Source organism: Rhipicephalus microplus, unplaced genomic scaffold (genome assembly GCF_043290135.1).
Source record: "Rhipicephalus microplus isolate Deutch F79 unplaced genomic scaffold, USDA_Rmic scaffold_49, whole genome shotgun sequence".
NCBI lineage: Eukaryota > Metazoa > Arthropoda > Arachnida > Ixodida > Ixodidae > Rhipicephalus > Rhipicephalus microplus.
This window is the reverse complement of record NW_027464622.1, coordinates 1,802,877-1,830,523: the sequence shown is the minus strand read 5'-3', so window position 1 is coordinate 1,830,523 and position 27,647 is coordinate 1,802,877. Positions and strand designations below refer to the sequence as shown.

The following is a 27,647-nucleotide window of genomic DNA, read 5'->3' as shown; positions in this document are numbered from 1 at the left end:
TTTGAGTAAACATTTTTTTAAGCGACAGCTGGTATGAGATCACAACAAGGTGCCTTATTGTGCACCGCGCCACCGGCGTCTTTTAACTGCTATCGCACGAGATACAAAAAAAAACACGAAACAAAAAAAGCATATATCAAAATTAGGAGAACGTTCAAATCGGTGTCCGCTCCATGCCCAGTGTTCTACCATCCGGCCATGCTGTTTTTTTTTTCTAAGCCACGCCGGTGCTAGAAATTGTCTTGCACAAAAACCTTATACAAGCGTTATGTCGTGAAGGAATCGCGTTGACTTAAGCAATGTAATGCGTAGAAGAGTGAAATAACAACCAGGCGTTACAGAATGCGAATTGTGTAAGTAGGCATAACATCTTGTGAACTGCATTATGAATGGGTCGCTGAATGCTTCCAACTCATTACAAAGACTAGGAGATAATTCTTTATTTTCGGCAGCCACCAAATCAATTAATACAGTAGTGGGTACTTTGAAATTGCGGTTGCATTATAGTAACGCCAAGAGAGTTTGCAACGCGTTTTAAAAATGGTGCTCTTCCAGCTTTCGCTTTTACTGTGCGGTGCTTCCAGCGCAGGCCTGGCGTTTCTACCATAATTAAAGATATTTAAAGATTGGTAAAATTCAATGTTTATACTAAATGGGCTTCCTCTGCGACGAGTATGCACTTGTTTTCTCGGTAGGATCTGGAGACACTAGAACAGGGGAATTCTCTCAAACAAAGCACCCGCAGCCTGTGATAACTTTTGATGTTTTATAGGGCTACTCTCAATACTACATTTATCTCGTATTAGTTTCATTAAAAGATGAATTTGGAGCCGATTAATACATTTGATAATGTTTTATTGAACAAATTACAAATCAAGCAAATGCGTAAAAGTATCCAAAATCAACAACATTACTTGATTCACCATGGAGGTTTATGTAAATGACGGATGGACCAAGTTTGATGTTCCAGGACAGCGTCGTGCACACGTTTCATTTTCCACTGTGTTTGTATCTAAACATACAGTGCTGCTAACTCTAGGGAAATATCCATAGTTGGTACGGCTTTCAGCTCTCCCATAGTAGAGTACCAAGTACTCTAAATCGTTAACAACTTATTCTAAACACAGTGATGTTTTCGTAACTTTAGTCAATGCGGCCTCATCCAGTGTGAAGCCCACGGGACGGCTTTCTGCTCTCCCATAGTAGAGTACCAAGTACCCTAAATCGTTGACCACTTTTTTGTAACCTCTCTCCCTCTTGTACATTACTCTTCACTTAATATCGAGACGGCTCATACGAAGTACTCAAAATCGTGAAACAAGTTTGAATATCTATTTCAATGATCGCGAAAGTTCGGGCGAAAACGGTTCAAAATTTATTGCTATAGCGAGATTAGCATGAAGAGTTATGGGAGCTGCGATTGAAGCGCGACTATGTGTGGAGGGAATAAACACTAAAAGGCTGGAGCACACCGGCGACTAGCCGCGGTCGCGCGACCATTTGCGACTGGCGACCAAATTGCCAGCGACGTTCACACCGGCAAGCTTTAAGGCTTCATGCGAGCGATCGGAAGTCGCAAACCCGGAGAGTCACGTACAGATCTCGTTATCAACGAGAACTTGGGCGACCGGCGACGATCAGCTGATCAGATACGGAGCCCGCTGAGCGCGACACGTTTGTTTTTGACGGCTGTGTTTGCGTAGCGTTCTCCCGGCAGCATCATAGACTTCGAGTCGAGTGATGAAGAAGAGTTTGTCGCGGTGCTGATGTGCTCAGCCAACGTGTCAGCGCTGGCAGCACGAAAACGTTCAAAGCAAGCAAGGCGGTGGTGGGTGAGACCGTTCCTTCGCTCGCGAGAAGTGGTTGGCCACACAGGGCGTCTGCTTCTCGACCTGCGCTCGCACGACGAGGAGTATTTCCGAGAGTAAGTTTATGGTTGTTTTACGTGCTTATAAAGTAGTGCGTAACATGTTATCTCATTCTTTTTTTGGTGGTTAGCTTCATGCGGATGCCGCCACGAACGTTCGATACTTTGCTCGAACTGCTGCGCCCCGCAATATCCAAGCAGGACACAGACTACCGGCCTGCAATTTCGGAGCACGACTGCCTGGCCAAGACCATTAGGTAAGAGCGTGTGGTCGGAAGATTAATATGCTGTGGCTTGCGGCTGCGCTTCGCTTGTAAGGAAGTTTTGCTTGGGCGGATAGAACGAATTGCATTTATGACGTATACGGGCCCGATGGTGCAGCCGTTACTGCGGTCGGCAGTTTACGCGTAGGTGACGGGTTTGATTACGGCCGCATCGATCGTCTTTAGGTGGAGGCGAAATGCACTTAAGTTGGCGCGTTTCTTGCGCACGTACGTTAAGAATCTCAGGTGGTGAATATTTGAAAACCATCTGTTGTGGCTTATTGCGTAATCAGAACGTGGTTTCCGCTTGTAAAATCCCAGAAAATGGGATTCTGCGCTACCCAATGACATCACATTGTGGACGTGTCAGTTCCCGTTTTTTGTTATCCTGATGCACAGGTACTATATAGAGCGCAATTATTAATGATGTTATATAATAAGTGAAACACAATCCTAAGCTTTGCGAGTACAAATATGCACAAATTGTTAGGACAAATTGATGTGCTGTTCGAGGCACTCAAAGAGTATTCATGCCAAAAATATTTTTCAGCTTCGGGGAGGGAGGAGGTTCAACCAACCACCCTTTATGTATCTGCATGCACGACGGTGTGTGTTTGCACAAGTACACATGGGAAATTTCTTACAAACATGGGCAGCATTTAACCCCTGAACCTTGTTACAATTATACGTATGTTCTGTTAAATTGACAGTGACCCAATACTCTGTGGACAGTAGCGCAGTGGCATAACGTATTGTGGATGGAAGCAGATTGGGTGAAAGCAATTTAAACAATAGACTTGAGTGACGTACGTTTTGTGAAATAGGTTCTCCTTGAATTTACAGCTTTTCAGAAATCCATGCTAAGCAAATTGCTACAGGTACGTTTAGGTTGCCCTTCTTCAACCTGAGTGATATGAGCACGTACGCTCTTCCATGAAAAGGTTGATGCATGCTTATGATTCGCCAAAATGTGTACGCACAGAAATATTCACAGCATATACGAAAGCTTGCAGAGTGCACAAGCAGTGCAGGGAGGTTCTAATTGTTAAATGTCCAGTCACCTGTAAAGTAATTAGTAAAGGTGCTCAATTAACAAAGAAAGCTCTATCTGAAAGGATTGCCGTCATAAGGACCGAGTAGTGTACCTAATGCATGCTAATTTCAGTGTTTCATTGCTGCATCTCATTGCCTTGCCAGGTTTCTGGCGACAGGCGAAACCCAGAGAAACGTGGCCTTCAACTTCCTAGCGGGAAGATCAACCGTTTCCTCCATACTGTCGGAGGTCAGTGAGGCCCTTTGGCTTGTACTTCGGCCACTGTACCTCCGGCACCCTTCAACAACAGATGAGTGGATGAAGGTATGGCAGGCTAGTATTTCCAACATTTTTGCAGCAACGATAGTGACACATTGCTGGCTTGTGCTGCTTTGTGTGGTGTAATTGAAATGTAGCTAGAACGTTACCAAAATAGCACACACTACAGGACACTGCCTTTTAGGCATTGCATAATATATTGGAACAAGTAAGGACATAAAATCGCTATTCGATAGATTTGTGTATGCATTGGTGAGACAAGTTATCGTGTGTTCAGAGTGAAGGTGGTTGAAACACAACTCAATAGCAGCAGCTTTACTGGTAAAGTCGATACAACGCAACGTAAAGGTAACTCAGTCAATAAAGGAGTGTGTAATATTGCAACGTTTTCTACCAAAATACTCATGATTGATGTTTGAGAGTTCGGTTTTAACTGAGAAATGACATGAAAAAGTGAATGTGCTTGCATGTAACGAGTGCAATTCAAGCCCGATCAGCCTATGTTAACCCAAATATATTGTGGCAAAACACTGGAAACACACCTTTACAGGAAGGGAGAAATGTATGTTTAACTCAACTGGGAATTATGTGCTTATGTTTAGCCCATCGTAGTCCTGACCCTCTCAACACAGGGGAGCACATGAGGGTAATCATATGCAAAATGCATTGCACCATGGGCTTTATGTTCATTAGTACTCAATAACTTGCATATAATTGAAGTAAACATTCCGTTTCAATAGGAAATGCAGGTTGCCTATCAGAGATCATTGTAAAACCTGTAGGCAACCTGTTTGGCATAGCATCAGTGTCATAACGTTTGTCATATTGACTTAAGAGTTCCTTCAGGAGAGGCACATATTTAGCTACAAATGCTTTTTGGCTACAAAAAGTTTTGAGTATTTGAAGCAGCCAGATGTACATTTCGTAGCAGTGGCAACGTGTGTGAAGGTGATCATTTGTTGGATTTTTTTGCAGATTTCACAAGAATTTCACGAGAGGTGGAACATCCCTCACTGTCTCGGTGCTATATATAGATAGCAAGTACGTGACCATAGAGTGCCCTGCGAACTCCGGGTCTGTGGACTTCAATTATAAGGGCTCATTCAGCAAGTCGCTGCTTGCTGTGTGTGATGCATAATACAGGTGATTCTGGGTTCTTGTATTGAAATGTGTACACTAGTAAGGTAGCATCAGCATTATGAGCCTAGGTGTTGACAATTTCATTAATGCGCAAAGTAACAAGTGATATTCAAGAGGTTGAGTGATGTGTATGATTTTCCTTTGCCATGTGTGCATGCGTGTACAAAGAACTTTAGAAGGCTATACAGTAGTCCATCCTTGAGAGTGGCGGACTGCTGCGCGACTTGGTAACTCATTAGAGATGAATGCTGCACAAAACAATATAGGTGTCTAGTTATTTTGTGCACCACTGACGTAACAATGAGTATTGTATGCGGACGCAGTTACAGTGCATGGTCAAATAACATTTTTCATAGAAAGACAATGGGTTTCAAGACATGCTCTGAATATTGGTGGCTGGCCTTTGCTGAAAGTCTTATAACTACAGTACTTTTGCACCCAGGTTCATATACGTGGAATTCGGGCACTCTGGAAGTGAAAGTGATGGTGGGATTTTCTCCCGCTTCAATCTCGAAAAAAATATTTTGCAAGGAGCACTGGGCCTGCCACCAGTGAGCACCATGGGCAACGAGGGTCCCCTCCCTTACTTCTTCGTCGGAGACGAGGCCTTCCCGTTAAAGGAGTATGTAATGCGGCCATACGCAAGACGGAGTAAGTTAAGAATGTATGAAAGAAATGCTTAATTTTTTTCAATTTATGTGCAAGATCTTTGCAGAAGGTATGCTACATTGATCCCTGTGGTGATTTTGCACATCAGATAGGTGGCTCAAGACATCTTTACCTGTTTGTGTTTACTATTTTGTAAGTAACAGCACAAGCTTTCAGGACTAAAGCCATTGTATTGTAGCTGTTACGTACCATCTTAATTTTACTAAGGAATTGTTGCACCGTGATGTGTCTGTGGAAATGTAGACTATGCGTGAATTTTAGGGAAAAATGTTGGCCCACCTCTCTCGTGATTGGACACGTGTTTAATGTTGTGGGAAAGAAGGTGCTTGCACTGGTACAATTACAACACATTACACCCGAGCAATATGTGGTCCGAATTATGCCTCAAACACGGGTGAACGCAGGACCTCGCTGCTTACATTTGAAAAAAATAAAGAGAGGTACAAGTTTCGTCATTATATGACTCGACAAATGACCTGTGAGATTTGTTAAAAGCAATATGCAATAGAGAAGTGTTTGAGTAGGAAATCGTGCTTCAGAAGTATGCAAAAATGATTTGGTTGGTGTAATGCGAGAACAGCCACCAAAACTCAGAATGAGGAGCGAAACAAGGGCGTGCTCTTTAAGCACACACTGGCGACTAGTGCGCTTAATTCTGCTTCCTTGTGTGATCATTGTTTTGAATTTTGAGATTTTTTTCTTTCACGTATGTAGGTAACTAGAGTTATAGTTTATCGGGGCCTTTGAAGGTCTCTTACAGAAACATCTGTGATGGCAAGTTAGCATCTTTGCTGGACCTTTGTGACAGTGCACGGCTCACTGCATGTTTCATTTGTTATCACCAATGATAGCGTTATGGTATATAAGGCTTGTGAGCTTATTTTTGCTACAATGTTCAGTGTTGTCCTTTCAGCACTGCATGAAGACGACGACAAGTCCTACGAGCGTCGCGTCTTCAATTATAGGATGTCCAGGGCACGCCGCACTATTGAGAATACCTTTGGCATTCTGGCACAAAGATGGAGGGTGCTGCGCCGACCCGTTAAGGCGAAAGAAGTCAATATGACGACGACAAGTCCTACGAGCGTCGCGTCTTCAATTATAGGATGTCCAGGGCACGCCGCACTATTGAGAATACCTTTGGCATTTTGGCACAAAGGTGGAGGGTGCTGCGCCGACCCGTTAAGGCGAAAAAAGTCAATATGAAGGCATACATCGGAGCGTGCATAGTGCTACATAACTTTCTCCTTAAGGAGTCCACAGCATCCTCCACTGCCTATTGCCCCCTTGGTGCCACAGACAGCGAGGATTGGGAAGGACATCTTTCACCTGAAAGCTGGGGGGACGAGGAAGCAGCCGGCGGAGCGCTCATACCATCAATGCCTACCAGCTGCAATGCTGCGCGGTATGCTTTCATTCAATTTATGACTGTTGAGGTGCCGTGACACATATAGTGCGCGTTCGACAAAGACAAGGATACAGAAGGGACACAGAAGAGAGGCTCACATGCGTTTTGTATAAGTAATGGGCATTTAAACATTGCTCGGACAGTAGGTTTTGTGTTAAAGCATAAGACAAACACACATTGTAAAAAATGTTGCTCTGCAGCGACGTTTTTATAATGCACTTTGTAAAAGAAAACATGTAAAGACATGAACACTACGTGTATTTATTCTTTATTCATCAGATACCCCGCAGCGCCTGAAGGCGTTATAGCAGGAGGGTTACATCAATAAATGACGTATATCTCCGTTCAAACACACAATGCAACTTTGTTCACACATAAATAACTGAAATACATTTTCGTTCACACGCATAGTAGAATTTTGTTCACACATGGCCTCTTTCTTAATACAGGGAAAGAAGGGAGAGGCCAGTGCCTCCTAGAACTTGCAAGCCCCTTCACTCCCTTCGTTTCCTTGTATGACGTCAGCACACCTAGCCCGACGAACTGGTGGGCATTGTGAGAACCGGTTGGGGAATGCAGGCTCAGTGACTCCCTTCGTTAGGGCGAGCCTGTTAGAACTTGTTTGACCCTAGCAAAGAGAGGTGCTAGGCTGCACAATAATTTTGAAATAGTGCTGGTGGACGTTGTTTGGAGATATGTGCAAGTTTTTGCCCTGGCTGTTTTATTTGGAGTCCAAGCAGTGAAGTTTGTTCGCGTGAAATTACCAGGAAGTTCACAGGATGGGCCGCTGCTGCGTGCCGAACTGTCGTGGAAATGATGACGGTGGACCGAAGGTCCGCTTGTTCTCCTTCCCTAAAGACGACCGCAGGATAAAATGGAAACGCGCTATTCGTCGCGAGGACGTCGACATTGACACTCTGCGTGATCCGAAGGAAAGAACTTAAAATTTTTACCAATAAACCTTCACATAAAGCGAATTCTGTGTCGCGGATCTGTGCTAGTGCAGTGCATTACGGAGCAGCGTCACTCTAGATGTAATTCCTTGATTTGTGGGGTTTAACGTCCCAAAACCACCATATGATTATGAGAGACGCCGTAGTGGAGGGCTCCGGAAATTTTGACCACCTGGGGTTCTTTATCGTGCACCCAAATCTGAGCACACGGGCCTCGACATTTTCGCCTCCATCGGAAATGCAGCCGCCGCAGCCGGGATTTGAACCCGCGACCTGCGGGTCAGCAGCCGAGTACCTTAGCCACTAGACCACCGCGGCGGGGCAGATCTAATTCCTTGCTAATTATAATGTTCTAGAATGTAATCAGGCAGGAAAACATATATAATATGTTGCTGAAATATTTCAAAACATTATTTTTGCTTTTGCATATCGCAGGTCTCTGAACTTCATTTCAAAGCAGAGTATTTGAGGTCTACCACCACTTACACGGATAGGAACGGAAAGAATATAGAAGTTCCGATGAGCCTTACTCGACTAACCGAAGATGCAGTGCCGACGAAGTTTCCGAACAGCCCCGCTTACGCATCCGACTGTGCCCCCGTTCGCAAGGAGCCTGACGCAAAACGAAAGCACCGTGAGGCAGACCAGCTACCAAAGAATTCAGATGTCGCTTGTTTCGCACGAAAAGGAGGAACGCAAGAATAGAGTGGCATCTTTCGAGCAGCTCGTGTCACAACTCTCACAACTTAAGTTGTCCGACTATTGTATAGTGAGCAGCACGGAAGCTGCAGTTATGTTTCTGCATATTCAGAGTAACACACTACCTCCAGGGGTGGAACGTTCTGTGGTTGTTTCCGATGAATTGCACATTCCTGCCTACTGGAAAAAGATGAAGCTGCACGTTGCTGATGTTCCCATTCCTGAAAAACTAGAGGACATTCGGAGCTTGCACGCTATTCTTGAAAGTGTGGAGCATTTCAATGCTCCAGACGTCTGCGAAAAAGAAGAAAAATTGAAAGCCTGCTTCCACGTTATTTTTTCTATTCTTGATGACCTGTCTGATGGTGACCTCCTGCCAGAAGAGAAAGTAGAAGCGTTCGAGTTCCTTAAGGAACAGTTGCGCCTTCTACCTAAAAAGCGAGGAGCTATGAGATATTCTTCAGATCTTATATTAGCTAGCATTTTTCATATGATCTCTCCTCACGCATACAAATTCGTTTGCAACACTGGGAAATTATTGTTACCTCATCCTTCCACAATATAAGGCTGTGCAGAAAATACAATGCAAGTCCTGCAAACGAACAAAGCGAAGAAGGCTTTTTGCAGTACATTACAAAAAAGTGAGCCTTCTAAAGCCGCACTAAAGAGTCGTAACGCTCATGTCAGATGAAATCCACATCCAGCAATATTTTAAGTATAAGGGTGGCTCATTAACAGGGACGGTATCGAATTCCTCTGAAGCGGCAAAAACAGCACACGTGTTCATAATAAATTCATTGCTTTCTGCGCTCAAAGATGTGGTACACATCCTTCCTGTTTTCAGCATTAAAGCCAGCCATTTGCACGATATCCTGAAAAATTTGGGTCTTGAAAAATCGGGACTTACAGTAATTCACATAAAAAACAGCGCCAAAAACGAGAGACAAGAAAAAGAAGGAGACAGACAGCGGCACTGAACTTACAACAAGATTTATTTGCCAGAACCGCACAATATATACTTGGGCAGCTTCTAACAAAAAAAGAAAATACAAAACAAACAATACAGAATCCACCTAACAACCACATAGTCATCTTCACAACGCACGATGAGCAGCACGTGTGCTAACGTGCCGAAGGAAATCTATTTCTTTTAATGATAGCGCAATCGAAGGCCTGCTGACACATGCACTGCCCAGCCTTTCTATTTCTGAAGCCTCATAAATTTCACGTATCAACTGGTCCCGATGCCGCCTGATGACGGTACAAAGCTGAAAATTAGGGACACAGCCGTAGTCTCGGCAATGAATGCCGAGATGGCCCGAAACTGTAGAGGAGACGTTGTGAGCGTGCTCTGTCAGCCGCTCATTTAAACACCTGCCTGTTTGGCCGATGTACCACTTGCCGCAAGACAGGGGTAGTGAGTACACCACTCCTTCAATGCATGGTACGTACTTCTTTCGATGCTTGACTTTGCAGCCTCGCTCGCCCCTCGAACCAGGATTCACGGCTCTGCACAACCTAGCCAGTTTTTCTGGGGCAGAAAAAACCAGGTCTACGTCGCACCTGCTGGCTACTTTTTTGAGATTGTGGGTGACGCCGTGGATATAGGGAATAACGACGAAGTTTCGTTTCCCACGTCCCTTATCATTTGTATGGTTCTGAGCATTATTTTCTGGGCTCGTTCTGATTTCTCTGAGTAGACACTCAGCAACGGCGGTCAAAACGTACATCGGGAAACCAGCTTCTGTAAGGCGTTTAGTTTGCTTATTAAAGCTGGACAGAATTGTGTGACAGCAGGACTTTCGCAAAGCGTTTTTGTAGCAAGTCTTAGCAATAGCGCGCTTCACCACTTTCGAATGTGCTGAACCAAAAGGGAGGATTGGCTTGTTGGCGCGTGGCTCATAGGCCCAACACACGTGGGAAGGACCCAACGTTAACATTAAATCTAGGAACCTGATGACTCCTCTGTCCGGAAGTTCATGTGTTATAACAAGCGGAGAAAGACACTTACTGAAAATTTCTAAAATACTAGTCAAAGGCGGACCATCCGAGGAGGTTCCAGCTTGAAACAACACAAGGAAATCGTCAACATAGCGGAATACTCTCTTAACAGATGTGGATCCCAAGCAATTCTGAATGGCACGATCACGGCTGGCTAAAAATAAATCACTCAAAATGGGCGCAAGGCATGATTCTATGCACACCCCTTGACGTTGCAAGTAAATATGATCGTCCCATTCTGCAAATGTCGACCTCAGGTAATACTGTAGCAGTTCCATAAAACCTTCAACAGATATGCCTACTGCATTCTGGTAATTCACAACGCCAAAACTGTCAATGCACCCGCGAATGCAAGCTAGAAGCTCACTGTGTGGCAATGAGTAGTACAGATCTTTAATATCTATTGAGCATGCCTGGTAGCCATAAAGTTTGTTATCTTTCAGCACGGAAATCACATCATCGGAACTTTTTGCTAGGAATGGATCGTCTATGCTTAATAACATCAGTTTTCCCTGAAGAAATTGTGCCAGTATTTTTTGCCACGAGTTGGCCTCTGATACTATAACACGAAAAGGACAGTTAACTTTGTGCGTTTTCGCGTTAAAGAAAATTTCCATGCTAAGGCTTTTCTCGCCACCTATCTTTTTTGCCAATCCATCAAGATTCAATCTTTTACAGATACTATTTGCATAGTTTTTAAGCTTCGGAAGCGACACATTAGCTTGGGGCTGAAAAACAGACAAAAGCGCTTCACCTGCTTTTTTCTTATAGATTCTTATATATAGGTCGACATTTGCAGAATGTGACGATCATATTTACTTGCAACGTCAAGGGGTGTGCATAGAATCATGCCTTGCGCCCATTTTGAGTGATTTATTTTTAGCCAGCCGTGATCGTGCCATTCAGAATTGCTTGGGATCCACATCTGTTAAGAGAGTATTCCGCTATGTTGACGATTTCCTTGTGTTGTTTCAAGCTGGAACCTCCTCGGATGGTCCGCCTTTGACTAGTATTTTAGAAATTTTCAGTAAGTGTCTTTCTCCGCTTGTTATAACACATGAACTTCCGGACAGAGGAGTCATCAGGTTCCTAGATTTAATGTTAACGTTGGGTCCTTCCCACGTGTGTTGGGCCTATGAGCCACGCGCCAACAAGCCAATCCTCCCTTTTGGTTCAGCACATTCGAAAGTGGTGAAGCGCGCTATTGCTAAGACTTGCTACAAAAACGCTTTGCGAAAGTCCTGCTGTCACACAATTCTGTCCAGCTTTAATAAGCAAACTAAACGCCTTACAGAAGCTGGTTTCCCGATGTACGTTTTGACCGCCGTTGCTGAGTGTCTACTCAGAGAAATCAGAACGAGCCCAGAAAATAATGCTCAGAACCATACAAATGATAAGGGACGTGGGAAACGAAACTTCGTCGTTATTCCCTATATCCACGGCGTCACCCACAATCTCAAAAAAGTAGCCAGCAGGTGCGACGTAGACCTGGTTTTTTCTGCCCCAGAAAAACTGGCTAGGTTGTGCAGAGCCGTGAATCCTGGTTCGAGGGGCGAGCGAGGCTGCAAAGTCAAGCATCGAAAGAAGTACGTACCATGCATTGAAGGAGTGGTGTACTCACTACCCCTGTCTTGCGGCAAGTGGTACATCGGCCAAACAGGCAGGTGTTTAAATGAGCGGCTGACAGAGCACGCTCACAACGTCTCCTCTACAGTTTCGGGCCATCTCGGCATTCATTGCCGAGACTGCGGCTGTGTCCCTAATTTTCAGCTTTGTACCGTCATCAGGCGGCATCGGGACCAGTTGATACGTGAAATTTATGAGGCTTCAGAAATAGAAAGGCTGGGCAGTGCATGTGTCAGCAGGCCTTCGATTGCGCTATCATTAAAAGAAATAGATTTCCTTCGGCACGTTAGCACACGTGCTGCTCATGGTGCGTTGTGAAGATGACTATGTGGTTGTTAGGTGGATTCTGTATTGTTTGTTTTGTATTTTCTTTTTTCGTTAGAAGCTGCCCAAGTATATATTGTGCGGTTCTGGCAAATAAATCTTGTTGTAAGTTCAGTGCCGCTGTCTGTCTCCTTCTTTTTCTTGTCTCTCGTTTTTGGCGCTGTTTTTTATGTGAATCATGTCGTACCAACTCGCCCAAGCAACCACGTTAGTTACAGTAATTGTCGTTATCACTGATAACAACGCTGGGAACCGAAAAGTAATGTCATTTTTTTCAAAAAACAACACAATAGACATTGTGTACCCACATTCAGCAGACAATTCAAGGCCGCTAATTTTTGTTGTCGATACCGTGCTTTCAATAAAGTGCATCCGTAACTGGTTGAACCAGAAAAATGAAGGCCGCGTTGTTTTTAAATGTTCGCGTGTGCGTTTGTAAGTGTGCGTGTATATACGCCCACGCAAAAAAAATTGAAAAGTTTTGTTGGGTAAAGCCCCCCACCCAGGCAACGCCAAGAATCTTGAATAAGTGATACGTAAGGAACAGTAAGTGGTATGTTTGCAATCCTATGGAGGGCACGATAAAGAAATTTGATGCTGTGCTCTTGCCACCACTGTGACTCAGTGCTTGCAATGCTTGGTTGCTGACATAAAATACGTGAAATCGATTCTAGCCACGACGGTTGCATATAGACGGAGGTGACATGCTAGCAGTCCGTTTATTGCGTGATGTCCGCTGTTACGTTTGGCTGAACTGGGAGAGGAAGACACCGTGAGAAGACAGAACGTACGTTTCAATGCGGCATTCTTGCCCAAAAGGTGTACTGCTGGCCAAAATTTTATCTAATAAGTGCAGCGGCCACTTTTTTGTATGTCAACCTTATATGATAGAACGAAGTTCCAAAACGTTGTTGTGTGCGCATGTGCCTTGTGAGCATGCACATGTCCACACCGTTCTTGAAACTTCATTCAGTCATATAGAAAAGAAAGAGACAAAACTGCAGTGTGTGCACGATAGTTCAATATTTGGCCTAGTGTACAAAACAAAAGCCCCATGGTTTGTCCGCAGTCATTCATCAAGGAACGCCACGCAAACGCAACACCACGTGCGGTAAAGAACCCCTCATGCGGCATGACCGAAGTCTTTCATAGCCTGAGTTGCTTAATCCAGCAAGATCCAAAACTAAGTACGCGGATGTTTGTGCATTTATGCGTCATTACAGTCTACCGGGGCCGCTAATCAAACCCGCGTCCTCCAGCGCAATAACCTATCACCTTAACTGCTAAGCTACCCTTGTGGGCCGACGCCAGGAACACCGCAAGAATTGTAGCCATGCATGCACTGACGTAGTTTCTGTTTGCAATTCAGTTTTTTTATTTTGTGTAATTGCCTTCACAAACGCACTTCAGCCACAAGAGTCCGCCGCAGTGCCCCCTGGCAGGCTTTGTTTTGTTTCTGTTGTAGCACTCCACAATGCATAGGTCCGTTTCGAAAGGGCAACCTGCAAGAAGGTAACGGAAACAGGATTCTTCTTTAAACTATACTTCCCGATCAACCATAGCACGCCTCACACATCGCACGCTGGCGATTGTGTCTACAGTGCACTATTATTCTGCATGAAAAAAAAAATGGTCGAAATGTTTTAAACACAAGCTCTCTAACCATTCCTCTCGGAGAGCCACATATACCAGGCTAAGATGAGGCGAAAAAAAAATATGTTCTCCACAATGGTCGACAAGTGATCGACGTCACGTGACCTAAGTTAATCATCCAATGTGACTACGCCGTGTTAGATGCCGCTGAGTGGCTCACACATTTCTACTACCAGAACATGACGTGCCGCTCTTACGACGACGCCATATGTAGCGTTTCTAATCAGTTACGATTCTTACGTGACAGCCACAGAAAGGTCTGTTGCAGCGCTCCTTAGGACATGGTACCACGATGTAACTTGTAAGAGAAGAAAGAGGAAGATTGTTTGATCGTGTGGACATAACTCAATGGTACATCGACAGCAGAAAATGGGAAAAAACAGGAATACTTTTCGGGGGAAACGAGGAAAAGTGTCTGGGTACACATTTATCCTGTTCTGGTGGATGGTAAAGAGACAATAAAATCATCCCTAATTATATTTCAAAACTTATTTCGGGAAATTGTGCTAAAATCTTGAATGTTTAAAACTAAGTACAAAATTACGAGACCATTTATAGAGGCTCTTGTAAGGGGCATCGGCCCTTCAATGTTTCATTGAACACAGTAAATAAATGCATTAACTCTGGTAAACTCACAAGTGTCGCTTAAAACCTTAAGTGCTATTCGTGTTTTCAGCTTACTTAGATTGCTGCTTAGCATAATAAATTATTCATTTCACACAGAGTGAGTCTTGGATGGCAAGTCAAAAGGCAGAACATTGCCTGACTAAGGCATTCCCACCCATACATTGATCCAACAATGCGGCCGCATGCGGTGGCATAAAACACAAATAGTATACATAAAGTTTGTGTAATAGAGTAATCAACATAAATGTGTTAAATATAAATGACAGAAAAAACCGACAACAAATTTCAAGAAATAAATACTTTGTATACGCTAATACAATTTGTAATAACAAAAAAACGTATACAAGCACAAAGTAGCACTGACAATGCAGAAAAGTAAAAAGATAATTAGGTATACAGCACTGAACCAAAACTAAACGTCCAAAAGAAGAGACCTTGCAATGAACTCAGTCACTACAGAATGGAAGTACCTCTTCATGGCATTTTTATAGTAACCTAAAGACGTGTAGTTTCGCGCAATACTGATAATAATGGGATGTCTATTTATAATGGATGGAAATAAGTATGTCAGCTGTTTAGTACCGCATAATGTTCCACAAAAAGGAACTCTAAACTTATCGTTGCTAAAGTTGTATTGAGTTTAGTTGAAAGGTACCTTTGATAAAAAAAAGAGGTTGCAGTTTTATGCAGTTGGCCTCGTATGTATATTGCGAGCTTAAAATAATATAGGCCATTATTTTTAAAAGGTCATGTTTTAAAAAAACATTGGCCGTATGATCACGATATCCAAGGTAACCTATTGAGTGAACTGCTCCCTTGAGAAGACTTATTAACCAATTCAGACATGTGGTTCCCCATATCAGTAGGCCGTGACTAAGGTGAGATGGACTTAGTGCGTGATACAAACGATGTTTTAACGAAAAGGGAACAAAGTCCCTGATCCCACACAATGTACCAGTTGACTTACAGATTCTGGAATGAACCTTCGTGACACGCTGCGTGAAACTCGGGTTTTCATCAAAAAGTACTCTGAGAAATTTTAAAACTTATGTGCGTTTCATTAGAGCGTTATTAAAATGTATACAGATAGAACAGTCGTCCGGTTTCTTTACAGACTTAAAAGCAACATATTTGCTTTTGCTTGCGTGTATCAGCCAGATAGTGACAGATATTTTTCTTCGTTCCTACGCATGGCTACTAATTTTGTCCGTTTTTTAGGCGGTGCACAACTAAAGCACCGCCATACACAAGAAGTAAGAGACACAAGTGCTTCAACTGACCCCGTAATACGAAACATGATTGCAAATATAGGTGTGAAAGAACAAACAAAACGGAAAACAAAGCAAAATACACGTTCCAAGCTAGCCTTTATTCACCAATTCTTGCCTAGCACACCTTCTAAAAAGCGAAGTATGTGTTGCTCACAGCCCCAATAATTACAGTCGACAATTAGGTGACAATTCTTACATTATTGCACCTTATAATCATTCTCGTTTACCCGCCCATGGACACACCTTTTAGGGTAGTTTATACCTGGACCCATTGTGTTTTTCCAGCAATTGGCAGCTCTGTGACCCTTTTTGTACAAAAAAAGCACTGCGGTCTATCTTTTTCGTCTTTCCGCTCAGATGTTCGACTTCGACCTGGGGGCTCGCTCAGATTGTCGTCTTTACTTTTGCCAAGGTTTATCACCCCCTGGGCCTCCAGGTAGTGGTCTGTAGCCTCCGCAAGTTTTTCAAGGCTTTCACAGTCTCTTACTTTAAGAAACACAGCGAGTTTCTCATGGCATTGTGTGAGAAACTGCTCCGAGACAATTTTGTTTCGTAGAGCATCGTAGGTCTGATGTGTCTTGGCCATTTCTTGCCCACGGTCAAAATAACCTAACAGACGCCCGGCAAACTGCATGCCCGTTTTAGAATCACCAGACTTCGCTGAACGAAATTTTGTTCGATAACTTTCTTCCATAAACCTAAAGCGTTGTAGTAGCGTTTTTGTCAACGTTACGTGGTCCATGGCATGTTCAGGTGCCATCCTATACCAACTACACTCAAGATGTCTCCGATCAAGCACTTAGCGATATGGCCCATTTGTCATGCACCCAGTCTTGACTAGTAGCGACGCAATCAAATCGCTGTATATATGCGCCCAGCGCATCGCATTTCTCGCTAAAGGCTGAAATGAACTTATGCGGACTTTGGTAGCTCTGCGCGATGCCTACGGGTGCACCCTCAGTGAGCTGCCCAGTAGTTGTGCTACCTGCTGTCGCACTTAGCTCATGGAACCTTAACTTGAGCTCCAGATCTTCATTTTCTGCTTTTAATCTAGCGACTGCCTCTGCCTCGGCTTCTTTCGCGGCATTTCGCTCAGCCAGATGAGCGTCACGTGCCGCTTTTTTCGCGTGCGCATTCTTGGTTCATCCGATCATTTAGTGCTGAGCCACTTAACCTTAATTCCTTTCTGATTGCCGGCACCTCATCTGCGTCCGTCATCGACCGTCACACACGCTGACGCGATGTGACGTTCTTCTTAGATGGAACAAAAGCAGACCAGTCGGACGCCAGATATGTGGTGGTGAGGTTCGTCACGTAGCAAGGCATGTGACGCGAGAAAGATGGAGGCAGTTCGGAAAACAAAATGAAATTATATTGAACGAGAAACACCCATTGCAAAAACAGTACTAGACGTTGTGCACGTACGTGGTTTACACACATGGGAAAAAGAGTAAACAGTCTCTCGAATCGGTGCATAGCCTGGTGTCTTGAGTGGGACACGTTACGCGCTCAGATGCAGTGGTTGCTTGGGTGCACAGGTCAGCGTCTCGGTGACGAAGGCTTCGCCAGACCTAGGCGTAGCCGCACACTGTCAGCGACGTCGGTTCGCTGGGCGTGGTCAACAGCTCTGGTCTTTTACAGGACGCTCGCCATGCCTGAGATGTCCGCAGGATCACTCACCCAGAACTCGTGCCTGGTCATGCCGACACGCCGTGCCCCGAGTACGTCAACTGCTCGAGGACAGAAACCAGGCCTTCTGAACCTCGCACGTTGTTGCTGGTTCGCCGTAGGCGCTCTTGCGTCGTCTTGTCAGCGTCCCAACAACTCCGTTATCCGAGAGTGCCTTCTATTCCTTTTCTTCAATGAACGAGCTTCAATGTTCATTCGTTTTTGTCACCTTCTAAGAGATGTGGTGTTGTCTGCAATACTCGCATTTTGCAAACTACTACACCGCACTATCTATCTATCTATCTATCTATCTATCTATCTATCTATCTATCTATCTATCTATCTATCTATCTATCTATCTATCTATCTATCTATCTATCTATCTATCTATCTATCTATCTATCTATCTATCTATCTATCTATCTATCTATCTATCTAGGTGCTCTTGTTATCCCCCCCCTTCACTTGGGGTAAACCAAGATTAGGTTAGACGTTGGACTCTGTAGTTTTGCAGACACGTAGCAACACCTGTGGGCGCTGTTTTGGGTAGGATCAAGCCCGACCTTTCTGCACAGTTTGCTGCACAATCACTAATTTACACGTGCGAAAGAACGATTGAGAGAAATAATAAGAGTTTTTGCGCATCAAAGACACAAAACAAGCTACGAATTTCGTTCCACTCGCCGGACGCGTCACTGAACCGCAATTAAGGTAATACTGCATGGTGCACTTACCAGAACTGTGGCAAAAAGAAGAGCAGACGCAACAGCTCCACGCTCTACCAAAATGGCCCCAGTAGATATGTGGGGTTTAACGTCCCAAAACCACCATATGATTATGAGAGACGCCGTAGTGGAGGGCTCCGGAAATTTCGATCACCTGGGGTTTTTTAATGTGCACCCAAATCTGAGCACACGGGCCTACAACATTCCCGCTTCCATTGGGAATGCGAAAAATGACCCTAGTCTACGCTATACAGTCGCATTGTGAGTTGCCACGGATGTAATGGATTGATGGATGGATGGATGGACGAAAATTTTTATTGGGATACCGAGAGATTCCACCCTCGATTTGGAGGAGTAGGATCGCGGGCCGTTCCCACGTAGGGACAGGGAGGCCTAGCCTCATCACTGCATCATGGGCCTTCTGGACAACCTTGAGTTGTATGAGAACTGCACTCGTGAGCATTGAATGAAAGAAATTTTTGAAAACTTCTTCATTTTTTTCTTGTAAAGAGGCACACCTCCAGAACTTGTGGTTAAAATCCCTGCAATTGTGGCAGTCCAGACAAAGTTCTGAAATATCGGAGTATTGGCTACAGGTTACAAGGCTAGGTTATGTTCCTGTATCAAGCATGCGAAGAGAGATTGCCTGTGGCCAAGACAACTTTTCGTGTGGCAATGGAAAAGACCTACGGCCTAATTGATAGTGCTTCGTGATCTCGTTGAAGGTAGTCAAAATGTCCCTAAATTGAAGGTTGTGGGGGCTGAATCCTGTGTCTGAGAAGCACAAGTCCCGGCGCTATAAGGGAAGCCTCACGCCTTGGAGTGGGCTAGCTCGTTGACTTAGGAAGGCCCCTGACCTTAGACCAAGGTGACCGGGGAATCAAATAATAGTGTGGTGGGTGAGTTCCTTGTGAGCGAGAGTTCTAAAAACTTTCTTGCACAAGGAACCAGAAGCGAAGGCCCTAGCATTGTATTTAGAGTCCGTATAAATATCAGTCCTTTGTGGATCAAGGAGAGCTAGTAATGGCCATCTGTTCTACTTTGTAAGAAGAAGTGGTTCGAACCTACTCTGAGGATAAAATCTGACCCTTGGTGTCTACGGATACTACTGCAAAGTGAGCGGAAACGCCGTAATGGGCGGCATTGACAAAGCATGAAACAGATGAGTGGGTGTGAGCTAGAGCTAAAAGAGATGAGGCTCGAGCGACGCACCTGCTCACGTTGAACTGTGGATGCATATTTTGTGGAATGGGACACACTTTGATGCGAGAGCGTATATAATCGTCAAGTGGCGTATTTTGCACTTCGAGTGTCAGGGGGTTGCCTACAATGTCAACCAGCATCTTTCTCTCCGCTGGTGTGGTCGAAAGTTATGCAACCTGTTCCGTTTGTTGAGCCTCGATAACTTCTTAAAGCGTGTTGTGGACTACAAGTTTCACAAGGTTCTCAGTGATTGTGCGCATAGGAATGCCAAGAACTTTCTTGATGTTTTTCCTTATGAGGATGTTCAATTTATTTCTCTCATGGAGTTGCCACGTGTGCATAGATGGGACATAGCTTATGTGGGTCATCAAGAATGCAGGGCACAGTCTGAGGAGGTTGTCCTCTCGAAGACCACACCGATCGTTGGAAATGCGTGAGATTAGTCAGATGAACACTTCCGCCTTGGAAGTGAGACTGTAGATTGTGCGGCCGTCCTTTCCATTAGCCTAGATAATCATGCCCAAAACGCGTTTGAAGTCCACCTTTAATATATGCTGCCCCGATGCCGTGTGCAGCCAAATGTCGACATCGGCCAGTGGTTGCCAGTTTTTTGAGTTTGGGTCCCCGTCTCGTGGGTCGATATAAAAGAACTTTGGACTGTGATGGTGAGAGCTTGAGGCCCATTTCCTTTATGTAGCTTTTAACACAGTCGACGGCTTCTTGAAGAGAGCTCTCCACAGAGGCCTCCGATCCACTGACGCTCCATATAGTGATGTCGTCTGCGTAGTTGGTGAACTTGATGCCTTCTTGGTTTGAGAGCTTGGCAGCAAGGGCGCACATTGCGATGTTAAACAGCAGTGGGGAAACGACTGAGCCCTGCGGGGTACCGAAGGAACCGAGATCAAAGGGCTCAGACTTGAGATCTTCTAGCTGTATAGTGGCTTTTCTATTCCTGAGGAACGAGCTGGTGAACTTGAAAAAGTTGGCTTCTAAGTTGAGAGAAGAGATGGAGGCAAGTATGTGGGAGTGCAAGACATTGCCAAAGGCCTTTACAAGATCGAGTCCGAGAATGGCTCTAATGTCTTTCGTCTCCCGATCTATGATGTGATGCTTCAGCATTTTCATGACGTCCTGAGTAGATAGGTGTGGTTTAAAACCTATCATGTTGTGCGGGTACAGGTTAGTCTTCTCTATATTCTCCGATATCTAATTTGATTCATATGTGGGATTTAGAGTTCCAAAAACACCACATGATTATGAGAGACGCCGTAGTAGAAGGCTTAAGAAATTTCGACCACCTGGGGTTCTTTAACTTAGATGTCCGATCGGTGATGACATGCTCGGCGACCTTGCCTGTACAAGACGTAAGTGAAATTAAGTTGCTAAAACTGGGACTCTGACCAGGTTTAGGTATGAGAATAACCAACGCCGTTTTTCAATGCCCAGGGAAAGTCCCCGTCTCCCAAATACGATAGATTTTTTTTGGTGAGGATAATGACAGAGTCATCGTCTTACTCAGTTGCGTAGTGTCTTGTTTGTAATGCCATCCGGGCCCGGAGTGGAGTTCCCAATAAGATTGTTTAAGGTGGTCTGGAACTCCGCTTCCTGGAAGGGCTTGTCTAATTTGAAGGCTGGTGATCCCGTGTATTACGCGTAGTCAGAAGGAGGCCGGGTTGTATCCAAAGGGAGGTATCTCTGTGGCAGACACTCCGCTATTTGTGTGTCCGATTTAACCTTTTTTTCTGAGTTGAGTATTCGGTCATACCAAGCGCGTCTGGTTGGATTTAGATTTGGTCTCCTGCAGCAAGTCTTTCAGGAGGTTCAATCTCCCCCAACTCTCATCTGACCTGCCACTGTGTTGCAAAGATCGTCCCAATGCTGTTTTTCTTGCGTCTGACAGTGAGCGGTGATTTCCTGGTTAGGGCTTGCGATGCTTTTTCGCAGTCTTCGATTCAGACGGTGTGCTTTCCACCTGACAAAGAGGGCGCTTTTAGCCTGAAGAAGATGGGCAAGCCTGCTATCCATATGATTGACTGTAAGATCAGTCTTTATCATTTTGGTGGCCAACCTGATGTCTTCGTCCAGCTGAAACAGCCCGTTGTCGATATCCGGTGGGTCACTAATATCCTCGGTGCTCTCCACTCTGATCTTACAGAAGAGGTCCCACTCTGTAAATTTGAAAGCTTTAGGGGGCTTTGTCTGAATTCGTAATGTCGTACTCAGAATATCATTATCGCTTCCGAAGTCCTCTCCCAAGTTTAATCATGATACCTCCCCCGTGGTTGCGACAAAGGTGAGTTCTGGGGTAGAATCCCTAGAGCAAGAAATACCAGTGCGGGTAGAAAGCGTGGGGTCAGTGACCAATGTCAGATTCAGATCTAATACCACTTGCCAGAGCTCGGCTCCCTTGGCAGTGGTGCGAGGGTAGCCCCTAGCATGATGGGTGCATTGAAATCTCCCACTATCACTATAGGTGCGTCCACTTTCCTAGCGATCGTAACGGCTTTTGATAACAACGAGGTAATTTCCCTTTCATTTTCCCTTTGCATCTGCGCATATATACCTGAGCATTCCTCTGGATTGGTACCCTATTTCACCTGTAATTGGGAGCCTTTGATCTTGGATGCCCAACTCTGGTGCTAATTTCCTTGCTGCACACCATTGCGGACAGTAGGCACCCGGGAGTTGGAACGGCCCTTGTATCTAGAATGTCCTCTGGATCTCGAACGGCAACTTGGTCTGCCTCGGGAACGGGATCGCCCACACGGTGGTTGTAGCTGTTGGCTGACGTCAGGTGGGGGCCAGCTGCTGCTCGGGCGCTAAGTCGTAGCGCGGCCGCCTGCAACGGCTGGTATCGATGGGAAGTGTCCTCCACCATTTGCGAAGTTCATGTCGTCGACATCTTGTTCCTCTAAATATAACATAGATTGCATCAGTCGCTCTCGTCTTCGTCGACGAACTATGCAGGGCACTTGAAAACGATGCTTACACGTCTTGTCTGCCCTGGGATGCGGACCCCCTCACAACTTGCATTCTGGGGTGCAGACGTGATCCTTCGAACTAGAACACGTTCGTCATACAGGTTAATCGAAGAATGTTGGTCGTGACCACAAGAAGGTTTTTTTACGTTATTTATTTATTTATTTATTTATTTACAGATACTGCTAATCCCATTTGGGATTTTAGCAGGAAGGGCATTTCATAGAATGTGAACAATAAAAAGAAAAAAAAACAAATTATTTGGGCTTTCAAGTTATAGCACATACATACACGAGGGGAATACATGTTGAGGGCTAGGCACTTTTTAGCACAGGGTAATTGTTTGGAAAAAGGATGAACAGTAAAGGCGTAATGATTGATTGATTTGATTGATTGATTTGTGGGGTTTAATGTCCCAAAACCACCATATGATTATGAGAGACGCCGTAGTGGAGGGCTCCGGAAATTTCGACCACCTGGGGTTCTTTAACGTGCACCCAAATCTGAGTACACGGGCCTACAACATTTCCGCCTCCATCGGAAATGCAGCCGCCGCAGCTGGGAATCGAACCCGCGACCTGCGGGTCAGCAGCCGAGTACCTTTGCCACTAGACCACCGCGGCGGGGCGAACAGTAAAGGCGTAACATAATTTGCATCGTACCTAGTGTGACGAGCATGACAAACAAGTCCCGCAGTATATAGAATAAAACAACAATCAATGTTCATACTTGTACCTATGACAACCTGACAACAACTACCTTCTTTTATTGATTTAACAAAAACACAAAATTTGTACAGAACACGAGTAATTCAGAGAGTCTGCAATGTAGACGGGTTATTCGTTGTCGCCTTGTATATGCTCTTTTACTGCCGCGGTAAAATTATCCAGTGAAGTACAGTGAAGTATAGAAGGTCTCAGCCGGTTCCATTCCCTTATTGCCAATGGGAAGAATGAATATTTAAATGAATCTGTGTGAAATGAGCCCTCGTCAAGCATTTCAGAATGTGTGTGACGTGTCAGTCTTGTTTGTGCAATAGAAATGTATTTGGATGTATTATTCTTTATTTCTCCATGTATCAGTTGGTACATGAACCGTAGTCGTGCTAATTTGGCTCGGTTTTGAAGAGTTAGGATTCAAGCTTTTTTAATAAGTTCAGTGGGTGAGTCAGAAAATCGATACTTATTGTATATAAACCTAATTGCTTTCCTCTGAATTCCTTCTAACTTGTTAATTTTGGTGACAGAAAATGGGAACCAAACAATATTGACATATTCTAACACAGGTCTGACGAACGTTTTGTACGCAATTAGTTTCGTTTCTGCAGGAGCTAATCGAAGGCGTCGTCTAAGGAACATCAAGCGCCGTAACGCAGCTGAGGTTACTATGGATATGTGGGAGTCCCACTTGAGATCCTGGGTTATTGTTAGGCCGAGGTATTTATGTTCGTAAACTCGTAGCAGGGGAAAGTTATTAATGATGTAGGGGAAAGTAGACCTGTTTTTTTTCTAGTTATTGTCAGAAGAGCGGATTTTTTGGCGTTAATTGTCATTTGCCAATCATCGCACCATTTTGACACGGTTTCTAGGGCATTGTTTAGCGGTATATGATCTTCGTGGGAGTTAATTTCATTGTACAGTATGCAATCGTCGGCAAAAAGCTTTACGGTAACAGGAATATTCAGCGGTAAGTCATTAATAAATATAAGAAACAGCAAAGGTGCTAGGACGCTGCCTTGAGGTACTCCGGAAGTTACTGCTGCTATAGAGGAAGATTCATTATTTATCTCGACGTACTGTGTCCTATCAGATAGGTAATTTTTAATCCAGCGAAAAACCGAGCAATTTCCTATAGCTGACTGAAGTTTCTTAATTAATTTTTTGTGTGAGACACGATCGAAAGCTTTTGAAAAGTATAGTAGGATGAGGTCTACTTGTTTTTAGTTATCAATGCTTGAAGACGAGTCGTGTATCAGTTCAGCTAGCTGAGTTACTGTCGATAGTTCTCCAAGAAACCCATGTTGGGAAGGTGACAAAAAGCGTTTTTGCTCGAGGTAAGTGGTCAAATGTTTAAGAATTATGTGTTCCAAAATTTTGCACACTGTGCATGTTAAAGATATTGGTCTGTAGTTTGATTCATCATTTGTGTTATCGCATTTAGGTATCGGGATTATTTTTGCCTTCTTCCATTCTTTTGGGACAGTACCTGTCAGGAGGAATTTGTTGAAAATGACATATAAATACTTTGCTATCGATTCGGCATACCTTCTTAGGAATTGGTTTGGAATCTTGTCAGGGCCAGGGCTTTTTTTTATGTCAAGACTTAGCAAGAGGTTGAGTACGCCTGCTTCAGTTACTGAGACTGGTTCGAGGTGATTTTCGTCACATGAGTCAATAGGGGGTAGTTTACCATCATCGATAGTGAAAACAGATGTAAAGTACGTGTTTAAGGACTCTGCTGTTGTGCGATTTGTTCCCGTGATCGGTTTGTCAGTACGTTTTTTAGGGTTAAGATAATCCCAGAATTTTTTGGTGCGTTTTGAATAAAGCTCGATAGAAAGTTTTTAAAATAGTGACATTTTGCCATCTTAATTTTAGATTTCATTTCAACTATGGCAGTGCAAAGTGAATTCCTAGAAGGATTAGGTTTATGCTTTAGCGATTTCCTAAGTCTTTTAACCCTGCGTTTGGCATGAATAACGTCTCGCATTATCCATGGGTTATGCTTATTAGTTTTTTGTTTTACTGGTACGTAATTGTGAAAGCAGTGTAGTACAATGTTTTTAAATAATTGCCACACTGTATCTATATCGGCGGAGGGATGACCCGAATCATTTACGAATGACTCTAATTGAAAGGAAAGATAATCAATTATAGTTGTATCGTCAGCGTTTGCGAAGTCCGCTAATGTGGTCCGTGATAGTGAATCAGTTGTACTTCTTTGAATGTGGGAGGTACATAGAACTAGTTTGTGGTCTGATATACCGGTCATTATTTAAACTTTAGAGTCATGTGTTGGGAAATGGTCGCTTGTAAAAATCAGGTCAAGTATGTTTGATTTCGTTCCTTGAACACGTGTTGGCTCTTTCACGATCTGGCTGAGGTTAAAAGACAACAATAAATTAAAAAGTATTTTGGAGCGTGCGCATTGGAATCGTAATGTTTCCCAGTTAATAGTCGGGAGATTGAAATCCCCCAACAAGATAACCCTTGCACCAGCAACATGTCGTTGCATGTAGCCATGCAGGGCTTGCAAGCTATCTGTTCCGGAATCGGGGCTTAGATAAACACATCCTACAATAACGTTACGTGAACCAAACATCAGTTTACAGAATATTGCCTCTACATCAAAAGCTTCAGGCATAACAGTGTAAGGTATTTTTTTGTTAATAAGGATGGCCACGCCTCCTCCACGTGTTGCTCCATCTTTCCGTACGATAACATAGCCGGGCGGTGTAATTTCAAAATTTATAACGTCATGTGTGAGCCATGTTTCGGTCATTGCTAAGAAGTCGAGTTTCATGCAAAGCAGTAACGATTCAACAGCCTCGGATTTATTTAGAATGCTTCGTGCGTTCACATTGGCAAAGACTATGGTTTGGCGGGTTGATTTGGGTGCCGAGGGCGTAGTGACGGTGCTTCGACTCGCTGCTCTTTTTTTTTTCAATTGAAGAAGCACTCGAGTTGTTACGTACAACAACTTTGTCTTTTTTTGCATCATCCCATTGGTACCAGACATTGTTTATTCGTAGTTTATCATAGACTAGTGAAACTTTGTCCCCTGATTCTTTGTTAGCCTTTGCACAGTTCCACAAGTTTCTTCTTATGTCCCGTACCCGCACCGAGAAATCTTCGCTAACCGATAAGTCTGTTCCTTTTAACTTGTGGTAGTTTTTGAACACTCGCGTTTTGTCTCGAAAGTCGAGCAGCTTAAGAATTATGGGCCTAGTTTTATTTGTGGCTGGCTTCCCTAGTCTGTGTATTCGTTCAATACCGACACCATCAATTTCGAGCTTCTCTTTAAACACTGTTTCAGTAACAGTCTCTTCTAGGGTGGAATTATCCTCATTTTGGTTTTCAGGTATTCCGTATATTATTAAGTTGCACTTCCGTGAACGGTTTTCTAAATCGTCTACCTTCAGTTCGAGGGCAGACACAACTTCCTGTAAATGTGCAACTTGTTCAACACAGCTCGAAATTTTCGTGGCCAAAACATCGAGATTTTCTAGTTTTTTGTCAATTGAAGTCTATCTTCTTTAGTTTCCTTGATGTCGCCAGCAATCAGTTCTAACTTTTGTAGCAGCTCGTCCGTTTTGGGTCCGGGGTTGGTTTCGACATCGCCAGCTAGCAATAGTAGTTCGGTAAGGCACGACGCTAGTTCATAAACACATGAGCACAGAAACCTTGGGCACAGCAGCACAATAATGCAGGGGTTATCGGAACGGAAGCATTTACAGTAATGTTTTCTCACCTGCATGAAAAATACGAAGGGATTATCCACCCGCATGCCAAGAGTGTCGCCGTGCCCTTTGCTGCGCAGAGGATCGTGGATGGCCTTTATACTTTGCAGAGCGGGCACCGCCAGGGCGCTACATGTTTTCGCGCCACCGCAGAATGTCTCCGACGACGAGTGGTAGTGACGATTCCAGTTGCTATCCGGGATCGGGGGCGTGGGACACAATATGGGGCCTGCGCCGTTGACCATGATCGTCGCCTCTGCTTGATGCTGTTCTGCGTTGCTCCTTGCCGGTATCAGCAGCGAGGCAACGATTAGCTGCATGAAAAATACGAAGGAATTATCCACCCGCATGCCAAGAGTGCCGCCGTGCCCTTTGCTGCGCAGAGGATCGCGGATGGCCTTTATACTTTGCAGAGCGGGCACCGCCAGGGCGCCACATGTTTTCGCGCCGCCGCAGAATGTCTCCGACGACGAGTGGTATTGACGATTCCAGTTGCTATCCAGGATCGGGGGCGTGGGACACAATATGGAGCCTGCGCCGTTGACCATGATCATCGCCTCTGCTTGATGCTGTTCTGCGTTGCTCCTTGCCGGTATCAGCAGTGAGGCAACGATTAGCTGCATGAAAAATACGAAGGGATTATCCACCCGCATGCCAAGAGTGCCGCCGTGCCCTTTTTGGTGTCCGCGCTAGCCTGAGCTATCTCAAAGACCTTTCGTTTTGCCTTTTGTTGTACACCGAAAAAGTGGACACGCATGTGTTCTCATTTACATGATATACAAACGAAAGACTACTGTCAA

At 44.4% G+C, this 27,647-nt stretch overlaps 1 protein-coding gene and 1 pseudogene across 1 annotated transcript; one reads left to right on the top strand and one right to left on the bottom strand.

Moving 5' to 3' along the window:
* Positions 1-1,535: 1,535 nt before the first annotated feature.
* On the top strand, positions 1,536-7,636 carry LOC142788253 (uncharacterized; annotated as a pseudogene).
* Positions 7,637-13,613: 5,977 nt separating this feature from the next.
* Positions 13,614-27,401, bottom strand: LOC142788239 (uncharacterized). The gene is made up of 2 exons (XM_075884832.1): positions 26,859-27,401; positions 13,614-13,764 (listed from the first exon to the last, which is right to left on the bottom strand). The coding sequence occupies exons 1-2, from the start codon at positions 27,399-27,401 to the stop codon at positions 13,669-13,671; spliced, it is 639 nt and encodes a 212-aa protein (XP_075740947.1). The 3' UTR covers positions 13,614-13,668.
* Between the last annotated feature and the right edge of the window lie 246 nt (positions 27,402-27,647).